Source organism: Condylura cristata, unplaced genomic scaffold, assembly GCF_000260355.1.
Source record: "Condylura cristata isolate star-nosed mole 26May11 unplaced genomic scaffold, ConCri1.0 scaffold00001, whole genome shotgun sequence".
Lineage (NCBI taxonomy): Eukaryota > Metazoa > Chordata > Mammalia > Eulipotyphla > Talpidae > Condylura > Condylura cristata.
The window spans coordinates 31780051-31805633 of NW_004567102.1; the positions used below are offsets into that span (position 1 = coordinate 31780051).

The following is a 25583-nucleotide window of genomic DNA, read 5'->3' on the forward strand; positions in this document are numbered from 1 at the left end:
CGTTGTATCTTTTTATACTTGCAATTTTCTCCAGTTTTCACTTGTTAAAACTATTTTAAAAAATGAAAACTAGTCACTACAATATACAGACACTGCAATGTGTACAATGAATTTTCTTTTAAATTTAGTATCTGAGTAACTTTTTTGAAGTTAAAGTAAAAATTAGGCCTGAATCAATTTTCAAATAAATTTCCTTTGTGATATGCAGAGTACCTGCAATGAGAAGTTTCCAAATCTTTAATAGCTATAAAATGAAGAGACTGATAATTACCATATTGAAATAAGATCGAATTTTGACTCCTCTTGCCAGATCCCATACTATCACATTTCCATCATGACCAGCAGAAAAGAGAACTCTAGGATCAAATGGGTGTGGTTCAAGAACAAAAACCTCATCTTCATGACCCTGAAATATTTTTGAATTGGCAAAGAATTACAAATATTAAAGAAAAATAGATTCAACTAAACATCACTATGGCAACATTCCCAGAATTAAGTTTTAAAAATTAACAAAATGGCAAAAATCTTCAAATTTGCTGATATATTAATGAACCTAAGTTAATATCTAGGGTTTTAATATATTTTGATGAAACCTAAGGGTACTATTGTTGCAATCTCAACATTTAAAAATAAAAGGGCCCATATTTCCAACTCAAATCTACTTAACTGCATTTGTATAGTATCTCCAAGCTTGCATAATGACCTGTTACCCATATTGCAAGCAAAAATTTGTTAACATACAAAGCTTTTATTCTTTAATGAAAATAATACATTCTACAATCAGCTATTGTTATACCATATAAAGATTAGTCTTTTTTCTCACCATCAGGACATGAATTAGTTGACCGGTGTAAGAATTCCAAACTTTCAGGGTCATATTATTAACTGCAGTTATAACTGTATTGTCATGTCGATCCCACGCTACCATAGTTACTTTCATTTTTGTGATTTTATCTTCTATTCCTTGAAGGTTTTGGCTGAAAGTGATGGAAGCAGTATTTGTTTACACTGATAGTTATTAAAATATGAAAAAATACTAAATGGTTTCTTATAATTCATATTTATATTTATTTACATGGCTAATTATCATTTAGTAGTAATTAAAAACAGTTCGAGTCAATAAAGAATGAAGACCAGACCACTATACTAAGAAACCCAGGATTCCTACACTTCTAAGTCATCAGTGATAAACAGGACTTAACTAAGTATAACTGTTTTTTTCTATCTCAATCTAAAAACTGTATATAGTGAGTGATGTTCACTCTCCATCTTATCATTTCTGTCATAGCCTGCAAACTGTTTGTTTGCCATAGGGATTATCACACACAAATAAAAGTAGAGAAAACCAAGAAACAGTTACAAGGTGCAATATAATTTCTTTTTGCTGGGGAAAACCATGGAAAATACCATGCCAGACCTGTGCTTTCAGAATTAATAGGTAAAACTTACAACTATTCTTTCATTATTATCATACCCTTAAATTTAACTGAAAGATTTCATTATGGCATTCTTTAAATAATGTAGCTACATCTATGTCACATTTTAAAAGGTTTTCTTACCCTGCTGGACGAGTAGCCATATCCAACAAAATGCTTTTCCATTCCCTTCTTTTAAATTGCCAAATACGTGCTGTCCCATCACGACTCCCACTTACAAATCTGTATAAGTAAAAAAAAAAGCACGTTTTCAACCAAAATGAACTTTTCTGGAGTCTTACTTTTAACAAAAAATCCTAAAATTGACGACATTCATCTTTTCTTACATACCATTCTAACAGCAATAGAGAGATTACTGGATAGTTTCTGCAAACCTAAGAAACTTCTGAAAAACTATAGGCTTCAAAAATGTTGAATACATACATTCTAAGAAGCATGTTTAGGTTTCAAAAAATGACATTCAAGAGAGATAAAAGAACAAAATTTACTACTACCATAGAACTGATTTTTCTTAATGGAAACAGATGTTCCTCTCAATATTAAAGAATTAACCTACCCAAAGAGCTAGGAAATAGCTTTTTTCCATTTTAAATCAAAAACATCTAGACAATGCCATCTAATAAGTTAATCAACAAAAAGCAATCTACTCAAAAGTTACATTGTAATACATTTCCAAGCTTCTCACTTTGATATCAACAGAACATAGAAAGGGCTAAAGTTCCTATTATTAAAAGTGGCTAAATAAACAAGCATTATCAAACAAAATGTTTTTGCATGCATGTTAAGACAACATTTCTATAACCAGTGAAGATCTTAGCATATTACTTGAATGAAATTCAAACTAAAATCACAATACCAACATTATCTTCACTTCACATTTTTAAAGTTGGAATTATATTTGACAAGCAAAATCATTATTTTACCTGTTACTAGTGTTGGAAAACTGGATACTGTCAACCTTGTCCTATATATAAACAAACAAAAAAGAAGATCTTGAATAAAAATTGTTACACTTATTCAAATTATACTCATCTATTTATCTTTACTAATACTTACAGTATGAAACTCTAATTCTGATATTTTCTCTGGTTGACCTGATCCAAAAAAATAAACCCTGATAATATGATCTGTACTTCCTGTGGCAAGAAACATTCCACCTGAGGAAAGACAAAGTACAAATTCAAACTCTAAAAATTACATGATAAAATACAAGCAAAATTACCACTGTATATAATGAATAATTAACATTTTACTCTAAATCTCTTTATACTTATCCTAAGAATATAAAACATCTAACCCAAATTTAAGAAGCTTGCCAAGAAAGGCTAGACCAGGATGTATTTTTCATTATTTATAGGTTTTTCCTCTACAGTCATCAGTGATACATAATCATATATTAAACTTATCAGTTAATTCTCACTAGAAATAATGCCTTTTAACTGCTGAAATAAATACCTCTTCTTCCTTATTTCCCAACAGTTTAAGTTCTGTCAAACTTTTAGGGCTGAACTGCTTCCCTAAGTTATTTATAACCATTTTGCAATCAAAAGAGCCCAGCTTTCTGATTTCTCATTAACACCTTATCTTGTAGCATATAATTCACTTGCAGTACAACTGTGTGTGTATATGCAATTACTCTCTCCTTGGAATCAATGCTCTCATACAGTACTGTAAACACTGCTGTATATAATTGTATTCCAAATACTCTGAACACATGCGCAGTGCATTTATGTGTGGTACAGAAAGAAAGCCATCTTCAAGGCAATAGCAGTAGAAATACAGAAATTAGAAATTAAAGTCATTAGATAGTAAATTGGCAAAAGATAGATTCATGCCATTAGTCTGAAATTACTTATCTCAGATACTAATGCTACCCACAATTACTAAGTAAAAAGATAAAGTAACACTAGCAATAAGTTTGGAAGGTGTTAGTATTTGAAACATTAAGTATTAAACTATTCATGTTTCATCTTCATTTCAAATCTCAGATCAAGTTTGAAAAGTAACATATACTCATAATGCTGCTGCATAAATTCAAATCATAACTAATATTTGCAGTGCTATGCAGTTACTTTTTAAAGAATAAGAACAGTTTGGAGAAAAGTAATTAATAAACATGTACATATACCAATCAAGTTTAATTAAGCTGTACAATACTTCATAAACTCTATGAAAATATAAAACACATTTAAAATACCTGTCCTTCAAATAAGAATATTTCTGCCTTGTTCAAGAAAAGCTTAGTCATGTGACTATATAAATAAATTTTAGCAAAGTTCAAATATTTTTAATTTATTATTATTCCCTGGTTTATGTGAGAGACTATGATTTATACTATAACAATAGACATTCTCCATGTTACACGTTCCACTAAAATTTTCCTAATGTACAACCACAAATAGAAAATTACGAGAAAAATAATCTTACCAGCACTAAAAGAAGAACAGATCATTTGAACTCCAGGCCGAGGGCGCTCTGTAAATTTTGTAGGTCTGGGACTGTAATACCAAAAAGAAACAATTAAAAATGTCCCCAAAGAATCAGCAATACATAAATCAACTATTTCAAAACATAATTACGAAAAGGATAAAATTAAGTAAGAACCAATAGAAGGCTCCCTTATTAAAAACCAGTTTAATTATGTATCATAATACACACAACTTGAGGAAATTCTAGCTATAGATTTTATAGGTGCTTTTGATTATACAAGCATCAACATATGAACAATCCCAGTCATTATCACACTAAATATGTAATTATTAGTTGCAATTACTTCTAATCAGTTTTTCTCATAGTAAAAAAAGCAATGTACAAGTACAAATAAAAAGTAATTACAAAACATGAACACACTAGCCATTAAAATAGGTGATCCATTGTGGCATTGCATACCATCAATAAGTAAATTTTTTCCAATATAAGACACTGTCAAACATTTCCCTCTGCATACCTTCTACTGTGACATGTCTTTTAGACTCCAAAAATAATCTTATACTTTGTGTAGAATAGATTAGAGCTAATAATAGATTATAAGATGGCTCTAATATAGACAGGCATGACAAATATAGTTTAAATAAACAGGAGCTATTAGAACATTCTTAAAAGCCAAAACACATCCAGAGTAAAATTAAATTCCTTGTAAGTTATCAGCAATCATAAAGGCAATAACTTATGGATTGGAGCCCTACATATTTGTTAATTTTGGCATACTCACTCATGTCTAACCATTTAGCTGGAACTCATAACCAGAAAATGCAAGTCATTTTGAACTTTTGGTAAAAGAAAAAAACATACAGTGCAGGTACATATAAATTTAAATTTGAGGAAATATTTCAAGAGAAAGTCTTGGGCTCAGACTCTTGAATTCAGTTCACAGTGCTGTAATTCCTGCCTAAAGTCATGCACTTTAAGTGACTTTGGGCAACTTACACTTCTATACCTCAGTGTCCTCACTTACAAAATGAAGGTAAAAACAGAACATACCAGAATTAGTAGAATTAATCTAGTTAATGTGCTTAATATTGTGTCTAGCACATCAGTCCGTACTGCCATTAATAACATTTTAATTATATTCAACCAGTTTTATATAGTCCGTCAATGAATTACTACTTTTTAGGTTAGCACAGTGGTTAAAAGGGTGTCCCAATGGTACACTTCTATTATCCACCTCAGTTTTCTCCCTTTTCTGTCCTGAAGATAATTATACTACTCTCAGAGTTGTCATAAATAAGAATGAGAACAAACATATAAAGTGCTTAGTACTAAAGCGTGGCAGACAACTAAATATTTAGTAATTATTATTACTATTTCCATACTTTAGGATACCTATACGCTTAAATAGCTCCCTCCAATTCAGAACTGAGCCAACTTCCAACTCAAATTACTTATTAGAAATGGGTATCTTCGGTCCTTCCTGGTGGCGCAGCGGGTTAAAGCACTGCACTAAGAAGCTGAAGCCACTTCCGCATGAGTTTGATCCCCGTCTGCCCCGGAGATGATCCACATGGCGTGGCAGACCTCTCCTGACCCGCCTGCTGCTCCCCTCAGCAGTGTACTTCGTCTACCTTCCTGTTCTGCTCCCCACTCTGTCTCTGGTGAATCCTCTCACCCTCCACATCTCTGGCCTGTACCCCAGTTCTATATGAATAAATAAATTTAAAAAAAAAATGGGTATCTTCACTAGCTGCTGTTATCACTATATACATAAACCATGTATAAAAGTATATTTATCAAGAGATATGCGTTTCCAAAATAGGTTTCAAATGCTGAAAGAACTTGTATTTCAATTCATGCTGACTGGATTGCTAAAGATTATACTTCCTCAGATTATACAAAAGCTTTACAACTCAATACAACTTATAAATATTGTAACAATTATGTTCTGCCAAGCTTTTGGGCAGGTATCAACCACATGTGACTAAAGAAAGGGAAACAAAGTCCCAGAGCTTGTATCTAGGAGGAAAACTGTTCATTTTCATGACTGACTGTAACTTAGTCTTAAAGTAACAATTATACTAAATAGAAAAGAATACTACCTATAAATAAATAGAAAAAACTTAAATGCCCCCACATAGGAAAATTAATGAGCTAAGTATGGAACAACAACTCAGCAGAAAATCTAAGTTACTAATTAAAATTATTTTAAATGCTTATGATAAAATGTTAAGAATAGAAAGTTATGTAACTTCCTTAACTATATCTATATGAAAATCTACATCTTTGTGGGAAAAAAATGTTTAGTGGGTTTATGGGTAACTATGTAAATGTTGTAAAAAAAAAATCATTCATAAGGGTTAACATCAAGGCTCATTTATAAGGGCTAACGTTAAGGATCCAGATAACTATCATTATACTTAGCAAAAAAAACAAAGTGAGTAAAATTTTGTGAAACTAGTTTTATTCTTAATGCTAATTTGAACACTGCTAATCACTTTTTCTTTTCTCAGAAAGCAAGACTGTAAAATACAAAGGTATCTTAATCAGATCCATAAGGCGAGACAAAGGAAACAAGTAGCTATTGCTAATACCTATACTCTAGTGAAATATTTCAATTTTTATCTAAGTATCTAAAAAATCCTTAATATTTTAAATATATTGAATGCAACTAAAGTTAAGTCATTGCTTTCTCCATAGAACTATGCTTCTGGTCACAATCATCTTTTTCATCAAAGGATAGTTTTATTATGTTACACTCAAGCTGCCATGACTGCCTAATGCCCTGCCATGAGACAATGTAGGAACGCTCAAAGTTTCTGAAACAATTATTTAAATACTACTGTTTTAAATAGCAAACATATATAAAAATTACTTTATTGAATAAGTTAGCTTGAATCTGATAATTTACAAACAGTCAAAGATAATGATTCTTATATACCTTCTAATCTGAATTATTCCTCTGACAGCAGAAAATGACCAATGTAGAATAACTGGGCATATTAAGTCTTCACTCATACATCTATGGGATAAATGCAGTCCTTTCTCTTTCCTCTATATCCACCTGAGAGGTGGCATGGAGTAAACCACACCGTACCAAAAAACAGGGAAGTGTTCTAGTTCTGGCTTTGCCAATTCATAAAACTTTTATGAGGGAGGAAAAAAAAAACCCAAACTTTGTATTTTAGGTCAGAGTTACATTTACAAAAAAATCTAGTAGCTAGAACTAGATTTTTATACCCCACCACCCATACATAGTGACCTGCATGATTATTAGAGTCTAGCATTAATCTGGTACATTTGGTATAACAAGAGTCAATACTGATGAATTACTAAGTCTGTCATTTTATTTACTTAGTTTTTACTTAAACTCCTTCTTTTACTTTTTTTATTTATGACATCTCATTTTATATATAGGGATGGCAAAGTCAACCCACTCTGCCCTGTGGTCTTCCTATATACTTACAGGAATATGAACCCACTAGCCCCTATGGGTTCATATATAGGGAACTGGATATACCCCTTGGTGTTCACATATAAGGATAGTAACCAATTGCAGCCTTGTGGGTTTAATTTATAAGGACACTGATATGCCCTACACAGTTTCATGTGATTCATATCTCAGGACAGGCATATGAACACAATGACCCATGGTGTTCATACACTGTAAAAGGCACATGAACTCACATACTGGGTAGGTTTCACGTATAAGGACAGTGATCTGCACCCACACAGTCTCCATTGGGTTCATGTGCTGGGATAGGGATATAAACAAAGAAAAAACTTAAACCAGGGGCCCTCCCTGGTGGCGCAGCGGGTTAAAGCACAGCACTGAGAAGCTAAAGCCACTTCCATATGAGTTCGATTCCCGCCTGTCCCGGTGGTGACCACATGGTGTGGCACACCTCTCCTGACCCGCCTGCTGCTCCCCTCAGCAGTGTACTTTGTTCTGCTCCCCACTTTGTCTCTGGTGAAGCCTCTCACCGTGCCTGAGCCTCTGGCCTGTACCCCAGTTCTGTATGAACAAATAAATCTTTAAAAAAAAAAAACTTAAACCAGTAGAAATTCATTTAACCATTTTTTGTTCCAGTATCTTTACCAAAAGATCTTGATAAAACAAAGTGCTAATTTAGGTAAAAGCACAAATGCAAAAATGCTAAAAAGGAATGGAGGAGAGAAGAATGAATCTATAATGAATAGTTTTCCCTAAGTTTCCCTAGATCTATAATAAATGTAAAGTTTGCAGATATAGTAACAAATATTGTAATTCCTTTAACAAACAACTTCAGGAACTCTAAGATTATATTCTCTTAGCAAGAGAAGGAGCTATAGAAGTAAAACTGTTCAATGTTCAGAAAGAAGAGGTAGTAAGACAAATGGACTTGCAGGAGAGAACTAGAGATAGAAAAGATGTAATAAAAGAAACCATGTTTAACACGAGAAAATTTTCTTTGAAGTGTGAAAAAAGGAAAGGGGAGCATAAAAATGAAAAGTGGTCAGTAGAGTCAAAATGAAATTTGCTATTTACTTTTGCTATTTTGATCATTAAACACATTTATACTATGAAATAAAGGAGCAACTGACTTTATTTTAAGGGTCCCGGCATCCCACAGCCAAAAACAAATAGTGCCATCTGCCCCAGTAGAAGACAGGTATCTCTTTGAGCCGTTGCACAATGGTGAGAACTGAAAAACAAAGGGAAAAAAACTTTACACCAAGAATGACACAATCTCAATAATAGCCACTTTTTATCATACAGAAAGCAATTAACATAACAGAGTAAATATCCAGAATTGACAAAAGATCTGCATACTATGTTAACATTTATAAAGAAAATAAATAGACTTTTAAAGTTTTCATTGGCTTTAGAGAGTAGATTATATAAGTAATTCTTAAAATTCACTTTAAATGATAATCAAAAAGGGATTTAATAATTACCTGTAGTGATGTTATAGATGCACTGTGGCCCTGAAGAACAGCCAAAGGTGCACATGTTCGAAGACACCAGACTCGGATCATTTTATCACAACTTCCAGCTGCTATCATAGTATTCTCATAATTTACAGCCATGTCTGATATTTCAGCAGCATGTCCTCTTAACGTAGCCAATAATCTCCCATCATCTGTAGCCCAGATTTTCACAAGGCAGTCATCAGATCCCTTAAAATAAAAAATAATAGTAAAAGAATTTACTTTCTATATTTTAATTCAAATTCTTTACACATAAAGAAATTCTATCTGTTATGTCTACTTCCCAACAATTACATTTTTAAGTATGAAAAGTACTAAATACTGGTATTAGGAATTTCTCCCCACATAAAGCTCTGTATTGAACTAGAACAATGACTTACAAAGAATACCTATGTACCCACCATTGAACACAAGAACACAAGAAGCAGTATGTTTCCAATAACTCCATTGTTTATGGTCCCCTACCCATTATCCAAGGTAACCTTTATCTGGATTCTTGTGACAAACTTTTTTCTGAAATAACAAAGTTCTAACAGAAAGGCCAAAAAAAGAAAGAAAGCTAATCTGAGGCTTTTTCTTCTGGAAAGTTGAATAGCATAGTATCTATGAATTTCCCATCATTGATCTTCAGTTAATTACAAAACCAGTAATCAGAAAAAAAAAAATTTCTGTAAGAAATCTTATAAATACAAAAATCACTTGTTTATTTTATAGCAACACAAATTTTGAGAAAAAATTGTATAGTTTCCTATGAATAACTATTTTCAAATAAGCATTTTAATTTCACAATGTATAGCTTAAAATTTTTAGGTTTTATTTTTTTTCTAATTTTTTTTTACTCACAGATGAACATTCATACTTTACCAACCTCTCCCTATTTCCATTATATTTAGTTATAAAGTTTTAGGTATATAAAAAAAATAGTATCATAAACTCCATATATCCTTTCCACAGATTCAAAACTTATCATTATTTTGTCATATTTTCTTCTAGTCTTGTACATATTAAAATAGGAAGCACAAACTTATGCAATAGTTAAAGAATGTAGTTTACTAAGACTGCATGTTAAAATTCTTTATGATCTTCCAACCTAATTAAAAAAAAACTAACATTAGAAAGTAGTTACAGGATCACAAAAGTAAGTGATATGGACATGTTATTGCTTCATATTGACCATAGTTAAGGAGGTAAGGCATGATCACTGACACAGTATTAACAGAATAGGTGGTATGCTGTACCCAAAAATCAGACTGTCAATATTACCCAGAAAACAATCAACTGACTATAAAATCAACTCCTCTGATAAAAATATGATGCAAATTAAGTGGATTACCAGCCAATAAAGAGAAAAAAAAAGTTTTGGTAAATTTTCTCCATTAAATTCTGGCACCTCCATCATTCATTTAATCTCAGGATCTTCATCTATAAATGGAAAATCTTGGATGATCTCTAAGATTCTGCCCACCTTTAAAATTTGGTGAGTCATGCATTCTTTTTCCATCTGCCTTGTGATTAAACATCTTCCAAACACTGGATATAAGAGGATGAGATACAGAGATAGTATTGCTGTCCTTACAAAACTAGGCAGAAGGGGTGCAAATGCAGTTACATTTCCTAAGTGTCTATTAATTAATAGCAATTCAAACAAGGAAGCAGTTTTACTGAAAGGTTGAAGGGGGAGAACCTGGAAAGAAATGCAGAGCAGTAATGCTTAGTTTTGTCACAAAGAGGCAATGTAGTACAGAGGCTTGAAACAGAATATAGAACAATGTCTTACTTAGTTCATAAGCTGACATGGTCATTCTCTAGGTGTTTGATATTGGAAGAATTACATCAGCTATTGGCCCTCTGTTCTTATTACCCATTTCACAGAATTGTTTCAAAACATCTGATACACAGTAAAAGTGATGTATGGACTATCTACTAATACTGCTTTTGCTAGTAATGGTATTAATTGGACTTACTTTAATATTACTTTTTATTATTTTAAAAAAGAGCAAATCGCAAATAAAAACAAAATCCTAAGTGGTTAGAAATTCTGGGAAATACAGGTAAGCTAATTCAGAGTGTGAGGTGGAAAGCATAAGGATAAGTCAGGGGAAAAATTAATGAGGACCTTGTCTGGTATGGATCTTTTAGGTTTATCAAACAAGTGATTATCAGGATCAGACACATGTTTTCCAAAGGTCATCTTGGCATCAATGTGAATTAGGCTAACAAGAGTTGATGACTGAGAAGTTGTTGAAATAGTACAGACAGCAGAAAATAAGTGAAAATAAAACTGAGACCACTATAGAAGAAATGAGAAGAGAGAGGTACAATAGCTGTTTGAGGACTAAAATGGATAAAGATATTATCACTGCTATAATTATTATTTAGTAGTCTCAGCAATTTAATTCATAGTTTGTTCTATTTAGGAAATGCTTTATAAAAAAAAGCACATTCCCTACCTGTGTGAATTATCCCATTTAACATTTCTTTTCCTCCACTGAATGTTAGGGAAATTCTTTCTAGAAATACCTCTTTTTGCCATTATCTATGATTTATACACTATATGCTGTGCCCATCTTCACCCTTGCTAAGCAGAATTTCAAACAGAACTCTAACGCATATTTCAGCAACTTCTGTCTCATACAACATTTACTTATAATCATTAATTCATTTTTATGGAAGCTAAAGATGATCTGACAAGTTCAACAAAGTTCTTTTAAAGTGATAGTCAGAAATACAAATTTATATAAACTGACTGGGGAAAAAGCTGCAGAAAAATACAGGTCACTGGGAAAACATCTTTAAACACATTATAAATGTGTTCAAATTCAATATGGAAAGATAAACTAAAAATGAGAAAAACGTGTTTTTCTTTTAAAGATTTATTTATTTATCCATACAGAACTGTGGTACAGGCTAGAGGTTCAGGGGTGGTGAGAGGATTCACCAGAGACAGAGTGGGGAACAGAACAGGTCAACTGACGAAGTACACTGCTGAGGGGAGCAACGGGGGGGTCAGGAGAGGTCTGCCGTGCCATGTGGGACACCTCCGGGGCAGGTGGGGATCGAACTCATGCTGAAGTGACTTTAGCTTCTCAGTGCTGTGCTTTAACCCTCTGTGCCACCAGGGAGGGCCGGAGATAAACAGTTTTTTTAAAAAATACAAAATACAGGTCCCTCCATGGTGGTGCAATGGGTTAAATAAAGCACAACACTATGAAGCTCTTGGAAGCCACCGCAGCAGCAGTTTGATCCCTGGCCAGGAGGTAACACACATGGGATGGGAGACCTCTCCTGACAAGCCCTCTGCTCCGCTCAGCAGTATAGTTCACCCTCTCACTGCCCTTGCCCCACACCTCTAGCCTGTACCCCAGTTTTATATGCATAAATAAATGAATCTTTAAAAACAAAACAAAACACAGAAAATTTAAAGAGGTAAACTTCTTTCCAAAGCCCACCTCAAATGCTAGTAAGATTAGTAATAACCCCAAAAGTAGGATATTGTCTTTCAAACACAATGATAAATAAGAACTAGACATTAAAATAAAAGCAATATTATATAAATGATAAAAGGTATGATATCAATAGCAAAAGTATAGGGGGCTGGTATTAGCTAAGAGGAATAAATAGGTTTCTAAGATGAATGAAAGTGAAATAGGCACAGTAGAAACAGAAATGTGAAAATAAACAGGAAAGTATGAATTCTATCCTTAGCAAGTAAAACAAATAACTGAGGTGTACTTTCCTAAAAGGGAAGGAAAGGGGTAACAAAAAAAAAAAAAAAGGAATAGCAGCAAATTAAAATAAAAGTTTTAAAGTGTGCTGGAATGAGAATAAAATCTAGAAGCAAGAGTGAAAGCCCTGCTAAATTCAAAGATTTGAATTTAGAAAAACTTCAACTGACAAATTTTTGACAATGATATGATGCCTAGGGATATAACAAAGTGGTTGTGTCTTTTCAGTAATATTTAGATTTTAATGCCAGGACTGGGGATTTGTAAAGTGAGACAAGTCGGGAGTATATAGTACAAATGAAAATAATAAGGAAACCAATCTAGAAAAATCTTATCTAATTTACATAACAGAGGATTTTAAATGTCTATTAAGAAATTTGGATTTAATATGGTAAGGTGGCTAGTGAACAATTTCAGACACACAAAATTGCTATATCTTAGTCACAATGAGTTCTAATAAATCCATAAGCTAAGTGTAAAATTGAAATGTTTCTTTGAAATACATTTGTAAACTAAAGCATAATCTTAAACTAGTATTTAACGCCAAAGAAGCAGTGGATCAATAGGTTCATTTTTCAACAATGTAAAATTGTAATAACTATTAAGAGTGTTCCTCTTAACAAATTATAGGGTTTTTTATTACCATAAACTGAAACAAACCAAAAAAAAAAAATCACAACAAAAACAGTCATACATACTGATACATGGTCCTTTAAAACATCAATATACTCTTTAGCTTAAGACAGAAAAAGGAAAGTTGAATCAGACATTTCCTACAGAATCACTGTTACCTCCTTTAATATTTTCAGTAGACTAGAGCACAATGACCTATTAGACTGCGGGTAATCTTTTTTTTTTTTTTGTCTATCCAATGAAAGTTTCTATATTGTGAATGCATTCCTTTTAGAAACTGCAAAGTTTCATCAAAAATAAAATTTTTAGAGAGGGAAAATTTTGAAAACAAAACTGACATTCGCACCAACAAAGCTTAGGCAATGTCTGGTAGACATCTCTGACTTATGTAAGTTCCAAAGGTATCTGTTACATGATTTTCTACTCTGTCACTCACCTGTGTATTAAAAATTCTCCTTAACATCTTAGGGGGAGAGGGAGAGTCTTTCCTAACTAATGATATGGAAATTTTATGAAACAATTTAGGGCACAGGGCCTACAATTGCCCAGTTTTCTGTAAAAACTGAAACAGAAACTAAAGTCTATTCTACCACCACCAAATTTAACATTATCTGGAAAGTAAGTTTTAAAGGGTGCTTGGCTGAACTCCTTATGCATTTATTAATTAAACCAAAACCTAGAAGACGGGAGGTAACAACTATGAACAGTTCAATAATGAAGAGTATTTTCATGAGAAAGTAATGATTGATAAAGGTGACTTCAGCCAGCAACAAGCTGCATGCATTTGAAAAAATATAGATTATCCTAAAAGTGGAAAGTAGATCTGAAACCTTTTCTGCTAAAAGAGAAGCATCAATCACATAGAACAACCAAAGATTACTATTTTGACATGAAAATAAAAGGTATGATGTGGTATTTAAGTTTATAGTTTTATAAACTATAAGTTTATAGTTACTCCTGGGCAGAATAAACATATTTTAATTTTCTTGCTACTGTTATACAGCTTTATGCATCAGATTTCACTTTCCAATGTCATTCTAATAAATGAAAATTAAATGTTTAACACAGCAAACATACTGACAGGCATATTATGTTTATTTCATTGCTTTTTTCAAAAGGCAAATTTTTTTAACTAATCTATGTTACCAACCCTTGTTTCATATTTCCTATAAATCACCTTAAACTACCTCATCAATCATTTCAACAAATGCTGTTTCCTTATTCCCTTGTCCACCTATCTACTGTCCACTGATGACTAACTTTATATAGCCAAATTGTTACTTGCTATGACCCTGCTCTTAGGATGCCAAGTACCACTAAAGAAAAGATAAACATATCAAAAATCTGCTAACACTACAAAAATCGGAAAATATTGGGGAAACTAAATTCAATCAGCAATCATTTTCTCCCCCTGCCTAATCCCTAATATATCATTCTTTACTATTACTAGGCAGGATTTACCACTAACCTTTAGAACCTAATACATTCCCTAACCAAGACTGTATTTCACACTGAAAAACAGAATCTATTCACTGCAAACCTTTCTTTCTAAATATCCTAAATAAATTGCTCTTTATCCCTCCCATCTTCACTTAATCATTTGCCTTTTCGGCTCGAACTACTGCATATCATTTATCTCCTCCTATATATCTTTTAAGTCCGCCCTCCCAGTTACTCCTCTTGAAAGTTTTTCACAAATTTACTTTCCGTAAATTACTGGATAGCACTCCTTTCCATTACCACCCAAGTTACCGAATGTTCACTACTGGCCCTAACCTATCTCCTGTGCATTTCTAAAAACTAGCTTTATATTTCAAATGTATAGAACTTTCAATAGCAAGTTAATAAAATTCTACCATAAAACCATCATCCAGACTTATCAATTATTTTCAATACATTTGCTCTACTGCCACCTTCCCACCCTTCTTTTTTCCCTCTGCCTCTCACACATCTATACAAACATATACAACGACCAATTACCATTAGTTTCTTTCTGAATCATTTAACAACAGGTTACAGATGTTCAATCACTTCTAAATTATCCATTATGTATTTCTCTGTAACTGGACACTCATCTATACTAAGAGGGGGATCATAATGAATTCAACTGTCATCCAAACCACATGCTCCATGCAAATTTTGTCAATTATCAGACAACGATTAGTTGACTCAGGATCTCTGCAAGATGATGCTGAAGCTGTCTGTCAAACATTCCTTCATAAGCAGATCTAGTTATGACAAAGATCTGACAAATATCAACCTATTTCACCATCATAAGTTTAACTTTGTTATCTTAGTTTTCAAGGTTCTCCCCTATAAAGTTGCAATATTCCCACTTACTGATTAGTATATTATGGGAACATACTGGAAGATTATGCAAAGACCTTTAAACCAAGACCCCCTAATCAGTCTCAGTTTCCACCAACACCAAATATGAATCAACTATTGCTATGGTGGTAGTTTCTTTCTACAATTATCAGTTGCCATTTTACTATAAACAAAGACTCTTCTTTTCATGTACACCAATTAATAAGACAAGGTCCCTCTTATGAGGTTAGTTTTAAAAAAATACAATAAAACCCATATTTTAAAAATAAAAATTTCAGATAGTGATACATATTTTAAAAGTATATAGTAAAGACAGGACAGACAATGGTAGAATATGGGGAAGTACAGAAGTGAGGAAGTACTGTTTAGAAAATAGTATGTGAACAGAGGACTGTTAATCAAGAAACCAGTACCAGAAATAGCTTGGAGAAAACAACACTAAACAAAGAAAACAGTACAAGTTTTAAGTACATAAAAAGAAACGTGCAAATAAAATTAATTTGTCTAATAGACATTTCTAAGTATCTCCCCTAATAAATTCTAAATTTCTTCCTATATGTCTAGTTAATTGTTGATTTACTTGCTATGTATTTTATGCCTCCTACATGCACCAGATCCTCTGTTAGGCACAACAAAAGGCTTGTGAAATCGACTTTGCTTTAAAAGAGTTAAACATTTAAGAAAGGCATTTAGACAGATTCAATGACGACACAGCAGGAAAGCACAAAATAATAAAATTAATAAGTCCAATGATAGTACTCCACAACCAGAAAACACCAGTTTTTTTCAAGCTTTTTGAAAAGTTAGTCTATATTAAGTCTCTTCCATTTTTCAAATTCCAAACCCTCAACATTGCATTGTAATTTCACTCCTGTTCCTGATACCAAAATAAAACATCTTTGTCCAGGTCGTTAATGGTTTGCCAAAACCAAAAGTTGTGTTTTAGTTCAAATTGTACTTTTAAGTTTTAATCTTTCATAAGATACAATCCCTTTGGTATTTCAGATACCACTTCTTTTATTTTTTTCCCCCTGGCCTCTCATGCAGCTGTTTCTTAAGTCTCAATTACTGACTTTGCGCTTCTTTTGGTCTGCTTAAAAGCTGGAAGTTTCTGCCTTCTTACATTACACACATAACATACAAGAAAATATGATTTCCATAGCCAGTGATTCCTAAGCTGAAACTTCTAGCCTAGATCTTTCTTCCCCCAAGTTCCTATTGACTTCTGAGCATTTCTATTAGGCTACCTGCATAAATCTCTCAAACTGAACATGGTCTACCTTCAGAACTTCTCCTTTATTTTTCTGACAGGACTTTGTAAGCAGCCATACAAGTTAAAAATATGCCAACCCACACTTCCCCCTAACCATTCCTTCCTACAGTCAAACAAATCTCTTAAATCTTTTTTGTTTCTTACTCTGTTCATTCCATTCCTACTTCCAGTATGTTTTGCTCAAATCTTGATGCCTGCTTTCATGGATCACTGCCAGATTTCACCAATTTCTCTGTACGTACACTTTGTCTTAAATCTTCTACAATAATGCCAAAGGGATCAATAAAATTCTACTTATTCTTCTATCTAAACCTGCCATTTTCTTTTCACTGCCTTCAAGAAACCCACTCCTTAGTAAGTCACAAAAAATCTTGATGATTTTGCCCCCGTCCAACACTCTTTATCCCTTGCTTAAATGTGATCACTATCTAGTCTTTGTATATCCAATAATACACAACTCCAAATTAAGTTCTCCCAACGTTTATAAATGCCAATAAATCTTCAAGATCCACTTCCACAAATGCTGAACTCAACTTACTGCTTCTTTACTAAATCTATCTTACTATAGAAGATTTAGACATCTATATCCTATGGCACCTCAGTACTTTGTGCAGTCTCTATTAAACTTCTTAGAACATTGTATCATTATCTACTGACCATGTTTGACTCTCCAGGAACAGATCTCTGTCTTTCATTCTATATCCTAAATCTTTAGAACAGTGTCTAGCTCTTGAAACACAGAAGTTTGTTAAACCATTCATAAAATAGTTAAGTCCTTATTATACTTTTATGCTTTTCTGTGTTAATTTGAAAAGACATTATTTTATGTTTCTGAAAAAGGGTGACAAAAATTTTTCCATGGTTCCTAACATACTTTTTGGATTACAAGTGAACAACTTATTCCTGAGAGAATTCATTAACTTTGCTTTTTTTGGTAACTATTTGAGGCAATGGCTCTGAAACCAAGTTAGAAAAAATATTTAAAAAGAGAGAATTAAGGAGCAAATCTGACTTGGCAGTATGAAATCTTCTTCCCTGGGTTCTTCCAATTTTCTTCTATTGGGAAATATTCATAATTAAATATTCCAATATAAAATACTGGTGAAATTTCCTAAAACAAATCTCATTTATTACAATGATTTTTGTTTAAACCTTGCATAGCATTTTACCACAAGATAACATTTTGGAATGCATAACTGCAAATCACCAGGAAAAACTTATGAGACTATGAGTTTGGAACAGCTAGCAAGTTGTATCACACATGCAAAACATTTTTAAGAATCTACATAAGACCATATAAACAGAACAATAATGTTTCCGCTTTATTGATGTGTCACCGAAAGGAAAACAATCAGAAACCAATTTTCTTTTCATGTATCATTCCTGTCACCCAAAGCAAGTGCTCTTAAAAGAATTAACTGTCTAGAATGGGAGCAGATAAAAGTTAGCTTAGGTTTTGCAGGTCATGCAATCTCTGTGTCATTACTCAACCTTGCTGTTACAATGTAAAGGCAGCCTTAAGCAACATATAAACAACTAAACATGCCTGTTTTTTGAAAAGATTTTATTTGCAAAAAACAGGTGGCAGGCTGGATTTGACCCATGAGTAATATAATAGCTTACTAACCCTGATTCACAATACTACTCTTCCAGTTCTGTACTTACAACTCTATTAAATTCTTGAGACAGCAATAGCATAATTCACTGTATTTTCCCTCAAAAAAGTCTGGGAGCTAATGTATCTAATTCAAACCAAAACACATGTAATGCTTCATATAAAATATAACAAAAAGTTGTCAACACACAATCATTTTTAAGGAAAGAATTGCCACATAAAATATTAAGAAGTTGGCCCTCCCTGGTGGCGCAGCGGGTTAAAGCACTGCACAAAGAAGCTTAAGCCACTTCCTCATGAGTTCAATTCCCACCTGCCCCCGGAGGAGACCACATGGCATGGCAGACCTCTCCTGACCCGCCCGCTGCTCCCCTCAGCAGTGTACTTTGTCGATCTGCCTGTTCTTCACCCCACTCTATCTCTGGTGAATCCTCTCACCCTCTGCATCTCTGGCCTGTACCCCAGTTCTGTATGAATAAATAAATAAATCTTTTAAAAAAATATATTAATAAGTTATATAGTTTTTATACTCTCAATGCAGTGGCATAAATTTACATTCACCAAAATGAAGTACAAATTCAAGATATTACTTCTCAATAATTCTGTTACAAGAATTCTTTTAAACATTAAAAATACCACATTTATTTTGTTTTGAGAGTTTAATTTAATTATTAGTATAATGAATTTGTAAAGGCTAAAGGTAACATTCAATTAACTAGTTAGAGCAAATTACTGTTGTTGGATATCAAGCACTTTAGAAAATATAAACACCAAGTTTCTACACTGAAAAGATCACCTGTGTCAGAAAAATGTAAAGAAAATTCACTTTTATTTTGCTTCATTGAAAATGGAGATAAAAGAGAAGGTGAAGAGAGAGAATACTGACATAGGAAATGGTCTGCAAATGTCTGAAGTGGAGGAGAATCAGGAAAATTATGTGTATAAAAATTATATTTCACATCCTGCTGTTTAGCTACTTTACAGATGACTGGATGTATGTGTAGAGAAGTAGATATAAATAAATCTTAGTTTACAAGCATATTTACTTAAAAGAGGAATCTATAATTGTCACAACTATGTTAAATTCACAGCTGCTCTCTTCAAAGACTGAGATAGTAATTTCCATTTAACTTCCATTTCCCATTTTCTTATTTCAAAGGAAGTTAAGGACCTGTGAATGAGAGCACACCTTCACCCCACAGAATAGTATTTAACTATAATACAACAAAAATAAGCATTACCCTTACTGGATGTAATGATGTACTAACAAATAGAAAATTTCTAAAAGTAATTTTTTCTCACTTAGAGCTGAAAAACTTTTTTCATTCACCAAGTTAAAAGAAGCAATAACAAATAAACCCAGAGCCTCTTTGAACATAATATCAGATACAGTGAAGAATGAGGTGTTAAGGATAAATGTAATAAAAAGTAAAGCAAACTAGATATGCTCAGAACTTTTCGAACATGACTTTAAAGGAAATTTCCCAGACTAGCCAAGTTTTCTACAGATACAATATATACACTGTGTGTACTACATATATACACAATATATATACATCATGCATACATAGAGATACATTTAATAATCTCCTTAACACAATGCTAACATGCAATGTTAACATTAGAATTAAAATTATTTTAATATTTTGCAGCAAGAAAAACTGATTATTTGAAGTATTACTGTGGGAAGTACTATAACTTTTCTCTAATTCTTTCAGGAACTTTCCAAACTTGAATAAAGTTCAACTTTTAAGTAAAATCTTGTCATACAAGCTGTTTTCAACTGAATTTCCAGTTTTTCACTAAAAGAATAAATACAGATTCTATTTCAAATTCAACTATAAGCAACAAATTTTCAATTCTATTTATGTATTAAGAATTTAAACATTACTTACAGTAAATATCCGTCTGCCAGTTCGATCAAAAGTTACACAGTACACAGATGACAAGTGTCCAAGAATTCGTTTATGCATTTTCATATGCTGATATACAGCAGTTGGAACAAGTCTCTCAAGCCTGTATTTCCCATTCAGCTTCCTTGAAAATAAAGTATCCGCTACCACGAAAAAGGGAAAAAAAAAAAATTAGTAAAATTCAGAAGTTAATGCTTAATTACAACATTCACATTTTTAATAATGACAACTTCTCATAAATTGGCTAAAGATAAATAATTTTTCTAATACATATAACTCTTGTTAAAAGTTAAGTCTTCAAAATAGTTAACAAAAGCACATTATTTCATTTGCAATAAGATAAGCAATGTTACTCTCATCTCACAAAGAACAAATTCAAATAAATGACCTGCAAAGTCACAAAAAGTAAGCATAAATAATTAAAATCCAAGTTCTTTATTCTATGGCAAATGTGCGTTAAAAATAAAATCATTTTATATGATATTACCTACTTTTCAAGTCCCTAGGTTTTTTTTTTTGCAAAATTAGTTACAAAATTGGATGCAGCAAGTTTATTTATTGCCAACCAGCAATTTTTGAACACTCTAAATTTGACACATTAAATGATGTCCAAATGAACACTGAGGAATAATTCTTACACTATTCAAAAAAAATAACTGAACTGGGGATTTTGCCAAACATCTGTATTCCCTCTCTAGTCTATTAGTAATGTTTTTTCAACTTTTTCTTTTTAACCATCCTTTAAGATATAACAGATTCATATGTTCTACCCCAAAGCCTGATGTTCTGACTCCAGCACAAAATTCTGTCTTCCATCTAAATGACGACTATACTTGTTTTCTATTCTGAATTATGGACAAAGATCATGTGTTCAGTATGCTGACTGACCTGTAGGCACAATATTCACATATAAATTACCTCTTAATAAAGTTGATTTTTTTCCTGGTTGTGGCTGCCATCAACATTGATAATAAAACATAACTGTTTCTCACTTGAATTTAGCCCCAAAGACAAATACATACATGCACACATGAATATGCACACACACATTTACTATTTAGCCTAGATTCAGAGCAATTACATGCTCAAGCTAATGACAGAATTATCTCAGATGCATCTCAAAGAATTCTCAGCACTTATTTTTTCCCATAAAACAATGCTAGACTCTCTGCATATGCAAGAAAAGAAATATTCTTGGGGATGATTAAGATATATAGAAAAATACAATGCAGGGTCTAAAATACTATTCTCAAGTTAGTAATTTATTATGCTTAACTATCACTACATCAATCATTTTCTAGTCTCTTAAATTATATCTTCAGCTGTTAGCTTCTAATTCGATAAAACAATGTATTTCAAGGTCTAGAAATATCTAATACAAGCTCTTACAGTGTGAATTAGAATGTTTAGGTAAAAGCCAGTTACACAATGACTTAACAGTGACTCAGTAAATTTCTAATAAACCCTCATACATTTTTCCTTATGGTCTGGTAGAAGACACCTTCTGGTACTTTGGCTCCAAACTGATTTACAGCAAAGTAACATACACACACACACAAAACTCCACAATAATCAACTATCATACCAAATAAGAACTCAAATGCTCCTAGCCAAACATCAAAGATCGACAATATTTCAGAATCACGTGTGTATGCCATAAAGCAAATATAGCACAAATATTGATAGTGTTAACAACAGTTTAATTCCCTCTATCCAAACTTAAAAAATATAAATTTGTTGAGGTTATTCCCCCATTTGAAATTTACAAAATTCCCAGAAAGTCAAATTTTAATAAAACATTTAATGATACTCTGACATGTACGGTAATTGAAGATAATTATACACAATATCAAAAATATTAGTCTCATTTTGAGAATGATTTAAAAAAAATCTTTTCAAGAAATTACTTGCCAACTTCTCAAGAAAGAATTTCCAAAAACATTAAATAAAATATAGTTAAATCTGTCTGTCACACTTTCTATCATACCAATTAACTACTGAATATCTATTCCAAGATGCTATTCAAAAGTAGGTCCAAGGTTTGAACAGCACAGGAAGATATGGCAGAGTATATAGAATTCCCAGGTAATAATATAGTACTTTAAACTTGATTTAGGGAGTTAAAGGGGAAAAAGTATGTCAATAGTGGAAGTTAAACTGAGGAGAGTGCAACTAAAATAGGCCTGACCACATCAAATAGGAAGAGAAAATTTGAACAAAGAGAGAAAGATGGTCTAGTACTCCCATTCAATAAACTCATTTTTCTACTATGCCATTCATTTATAATGTCTAGCCCCCTTATCAGATTATAAGCATATTAAAGACAGAAATTCCATCTTATTCATATTTCCCATAACTGTGTAGTCTTTTAAATAAAAAAGTATATAGGCAAATTCTTTTACAATGTACAAGATGATCAATTTTAATTAATAGTCACATGGCAGAAAGGTAAATGAGAATTATTCACTTTCTAAAGAAAATGTTAATAGACTAATTGAATTTCTGAATAAAAAGGGATTATCTTTTGGATTATAGGAATTCCTGAAATTTTATTCAACTAGAAAATCTATTTTTAAACAGCCATGACTAAACAGATATAAGAGGTCAGAAAGAAATAGGACATATTACTTTTAACCTTAAAATGAATTGCATACATGATTTTGGTTTAAAAGTACATTTATTTTCAGAAGTACAATGATGGGAAATACTCTGAAAATAAGCCTGACAAGTAAAATTCTACCTTTTTCACTTGGTACCTTTTTTCTTATCCTCTGCTGCCTGTTATTAAAATGTCACCTCCTCTAGGAAAAGTAGTAAATTTCAAAGCAACCTAGTATGTAGCCATGCAACATCACCCCTCGACTTAAAACTGCAACAATTGGGCCCTCTCTGTTGGCTCAACTGGTTAGGACACAGCACTACAAGGTAGCCGCAACTGTTTCAGTCTGGGTTCTATCCCCCGCCCAGGTGACCCACATGGCACAGACCTCTCCTGTCTCACCCACTGCTCCCCTCAGCAGTGTACTTTGTTGATCTGCCTGCTCTGCTCCCCACTCTGTCCTCTCGCCATCCCTACACCAATGGCCTGTACCCCAGCTCTGTATGCATAAATAAATTAAAAAAACAACAACAAAAAACAACTGCAACAATCTTCCTTTCTTCACGGAAAAAAATAAAAACATATTCCTTACACCTTAGCCTATGAAATCTCTGTATAAATCTTGTTTTCCATTTCCTCTAGACCTTACCTGATAATTCTCACCCCCCCCCCTTTTTATGATCGACTACATTCACACTAATTTCATACATTCTTTGAATATATCACACACGTTCCTACTTCAGGGTTTTTTTTTACTGGCTTCTCCCCCTGGCTGAAATATTCACTCTCCCACACATTATTACCCTTCCTCTTCAAGTCTTTTCTCAATGTATTTACTTTCTCTGTAAGGCCTAATTAGATCAATCCACTGAAAACTGTAATCCATACCTTACCGCCATTTATTAACTCCTGATTCCCTCTCATGCAGCTCTATCTCCACACTTTCCCCATCACTTATCATATGATGCTATAAATTTGCTCATTATGGTCATTTTGTTTCCTGCTTCCTTCACCCACTACAACATAATATGCTTTGTATGGGCAGGAATTTTAAAAGCTGTTTTGTTATTTGATTAGCCAATACCTAGTAGCTGGGCCCATGTTTTCAATGTTCATGACTTTAGGGAAAAAGTCAAAGTGACCTGAGTTTTTCTCATTATACAAATCTGTACTGTTACAACAAGTTTCATGGAGGAAAAAAAATGAGCGGCTAACTACTAGTTTCTGTAATATTAAATATTACTTTGAGGACATCAAAAAGTACCTGATTAAAAAAATCTCTGCCAACAAGGAAGAGATGCAGAAATATTATCACCTGTCTCCAAAATGTTAACATTTTGCTAAATACTTTGTAAAATGGAAAAGGAATCAAGGTGTAATGACACTATATTACCCAAGATCAAAATGTATCACTGTTCAAAAAAAAGTTGAGAAAAAAATCAAAATAACCATGATTTAACAAAACTTTAATGGTTAGTTTTTTTTTTCTTGGTGTTGTTTAACTGCTAAGAATATACAGCACACTATACAATGTCTCCTACAATGTAGAAAATTTTCTCTCCCTTACTTTGAATTGGAAGGTCCCAGTCCCAGTCCCTACATCTTGTCAACTCATGGAAAGAGAGCACTACTGGCCAAGTAATGAATGCAAAACTGCATGACTGTAGACTCCAAAACTTGGAGAATTATTTTTTGTGTGAAATTAGAAAAATTTACTGAGCAGGAAAGAAAAGACAAAATAAAATATTTAAGTACACCTTGGTCTCCTTTTCTAATACAAAAAAAGAGGTACTCAGATAAGAAATGAAGAGTATTTTACCAAAATGAATTTACTTTTACTATATTTTAACTAATTTTGTTGTACTTTTTAAAGGAAACACTTTGAGAGGTCCCAGAATTTCTGTAAGTAAAACACAAATGCACCTATGAGATATAATTAAAAAAATAAATACATAAACAGTCGCTAAGTACAAAAGAAAGTGAATTTTGTATGACTAATTTTAATCTTCAAGGACTACGTTAACAAGGGCTTTCTACATTAAAGATTAATAACTTACAATTATAAGTATCTGAAAATCTATAAAATGAAACCACAAAAAGTAGTGAAAACATAATCAAGATCATAGGCAAAACAAATTCCAAACAGATTTACCCCTTCAGACAATAACTAGTTTTCTCAACAAGGTGATACTATACCCATGACCAGGCACTCATTTCTACAGAAGCGACTTCCCACTTCAAAGAAAATTCAAAGTGTTGTCCACTTATGTTGGTGACTTCAGAATTTCTAGCATATGAATTTTGTAGCGAAAGGCATCTTTTAAGGCATTAGTCACATAAAATTGTATTCACCATAAGACTACAAAACTGTTCTAATGAAAAGGAGGTAAAGTGGTGGATATCACAGTAAACAGCTATATTTCTCATAAAGAGAAATTATGAAAAAAACAGGCATAAAATACCCTGAGAAATGGCTATGATTAAAAAGGAAAAACTCTTAATGTTTGGTGCTAGAGAAAAGAGCTTAGTAAAAGGATTTGAAGAATCTGTAATAGTGGTAAGTCTTATCCACTGAAATTAATAATGTGGTTAAAACATCAAAATCCAATATACACTGTGGAGTAGAAAAAGGGCTACAAAACACCATTTATGATGTGTGA

At 32.7% G+C, this 25583-nt stretch overlaps 1 protein-coding gene across 1 annotated transcript in view; it reads right to left on the minus strand.

Moving 5' to 3' along the window:
* PHIP (pleckstrin homology domain interacting protein) overlaps nucleotides 1-25583 on the minus strand; it is a 113200-nt gene that overhangs the window by 61539 nt on the left and 26078 nt on the right. Inside the window, exons 6-14 of the mRNA XM_012730986.1 lie at nucleotides 20307-20467; nucleotides 8805-9026; nucleotides 8451-8551; nucleotides 3864-3934; nucleotides 2493-2593; nucleotides 2360-2400; nucleotides 1560-1658; nucleotides 824-977; nucleotides 272-406 (exon numbers count right to left, since the gene is read on the minus strand). Of these exons, the coding sequence (XP_012586440.1) occupies nucleotides 272-406; nucleotides 824-977; nucleotides 1560-1658; nucleotides 2360-2400; nucleotides 2493-2593; nucleotides 3864-3934; nucleotides 8451-8551; nucleotides 8805-9026; nucleotides 20307-20467 (1085 nt within the window). The remainder of the gene's footprint in view (nucleotides 1-271; nucleotides 407-823; nucleotides 978-1559; nucleotides 1659-2359; nucleotides 2401-2492; nucleotides 2594-3863; nucleotides 3935-8450; nucleotides 8552-8804; nucleotides 9027-20306; nucleotides 20468-25583) is intronic.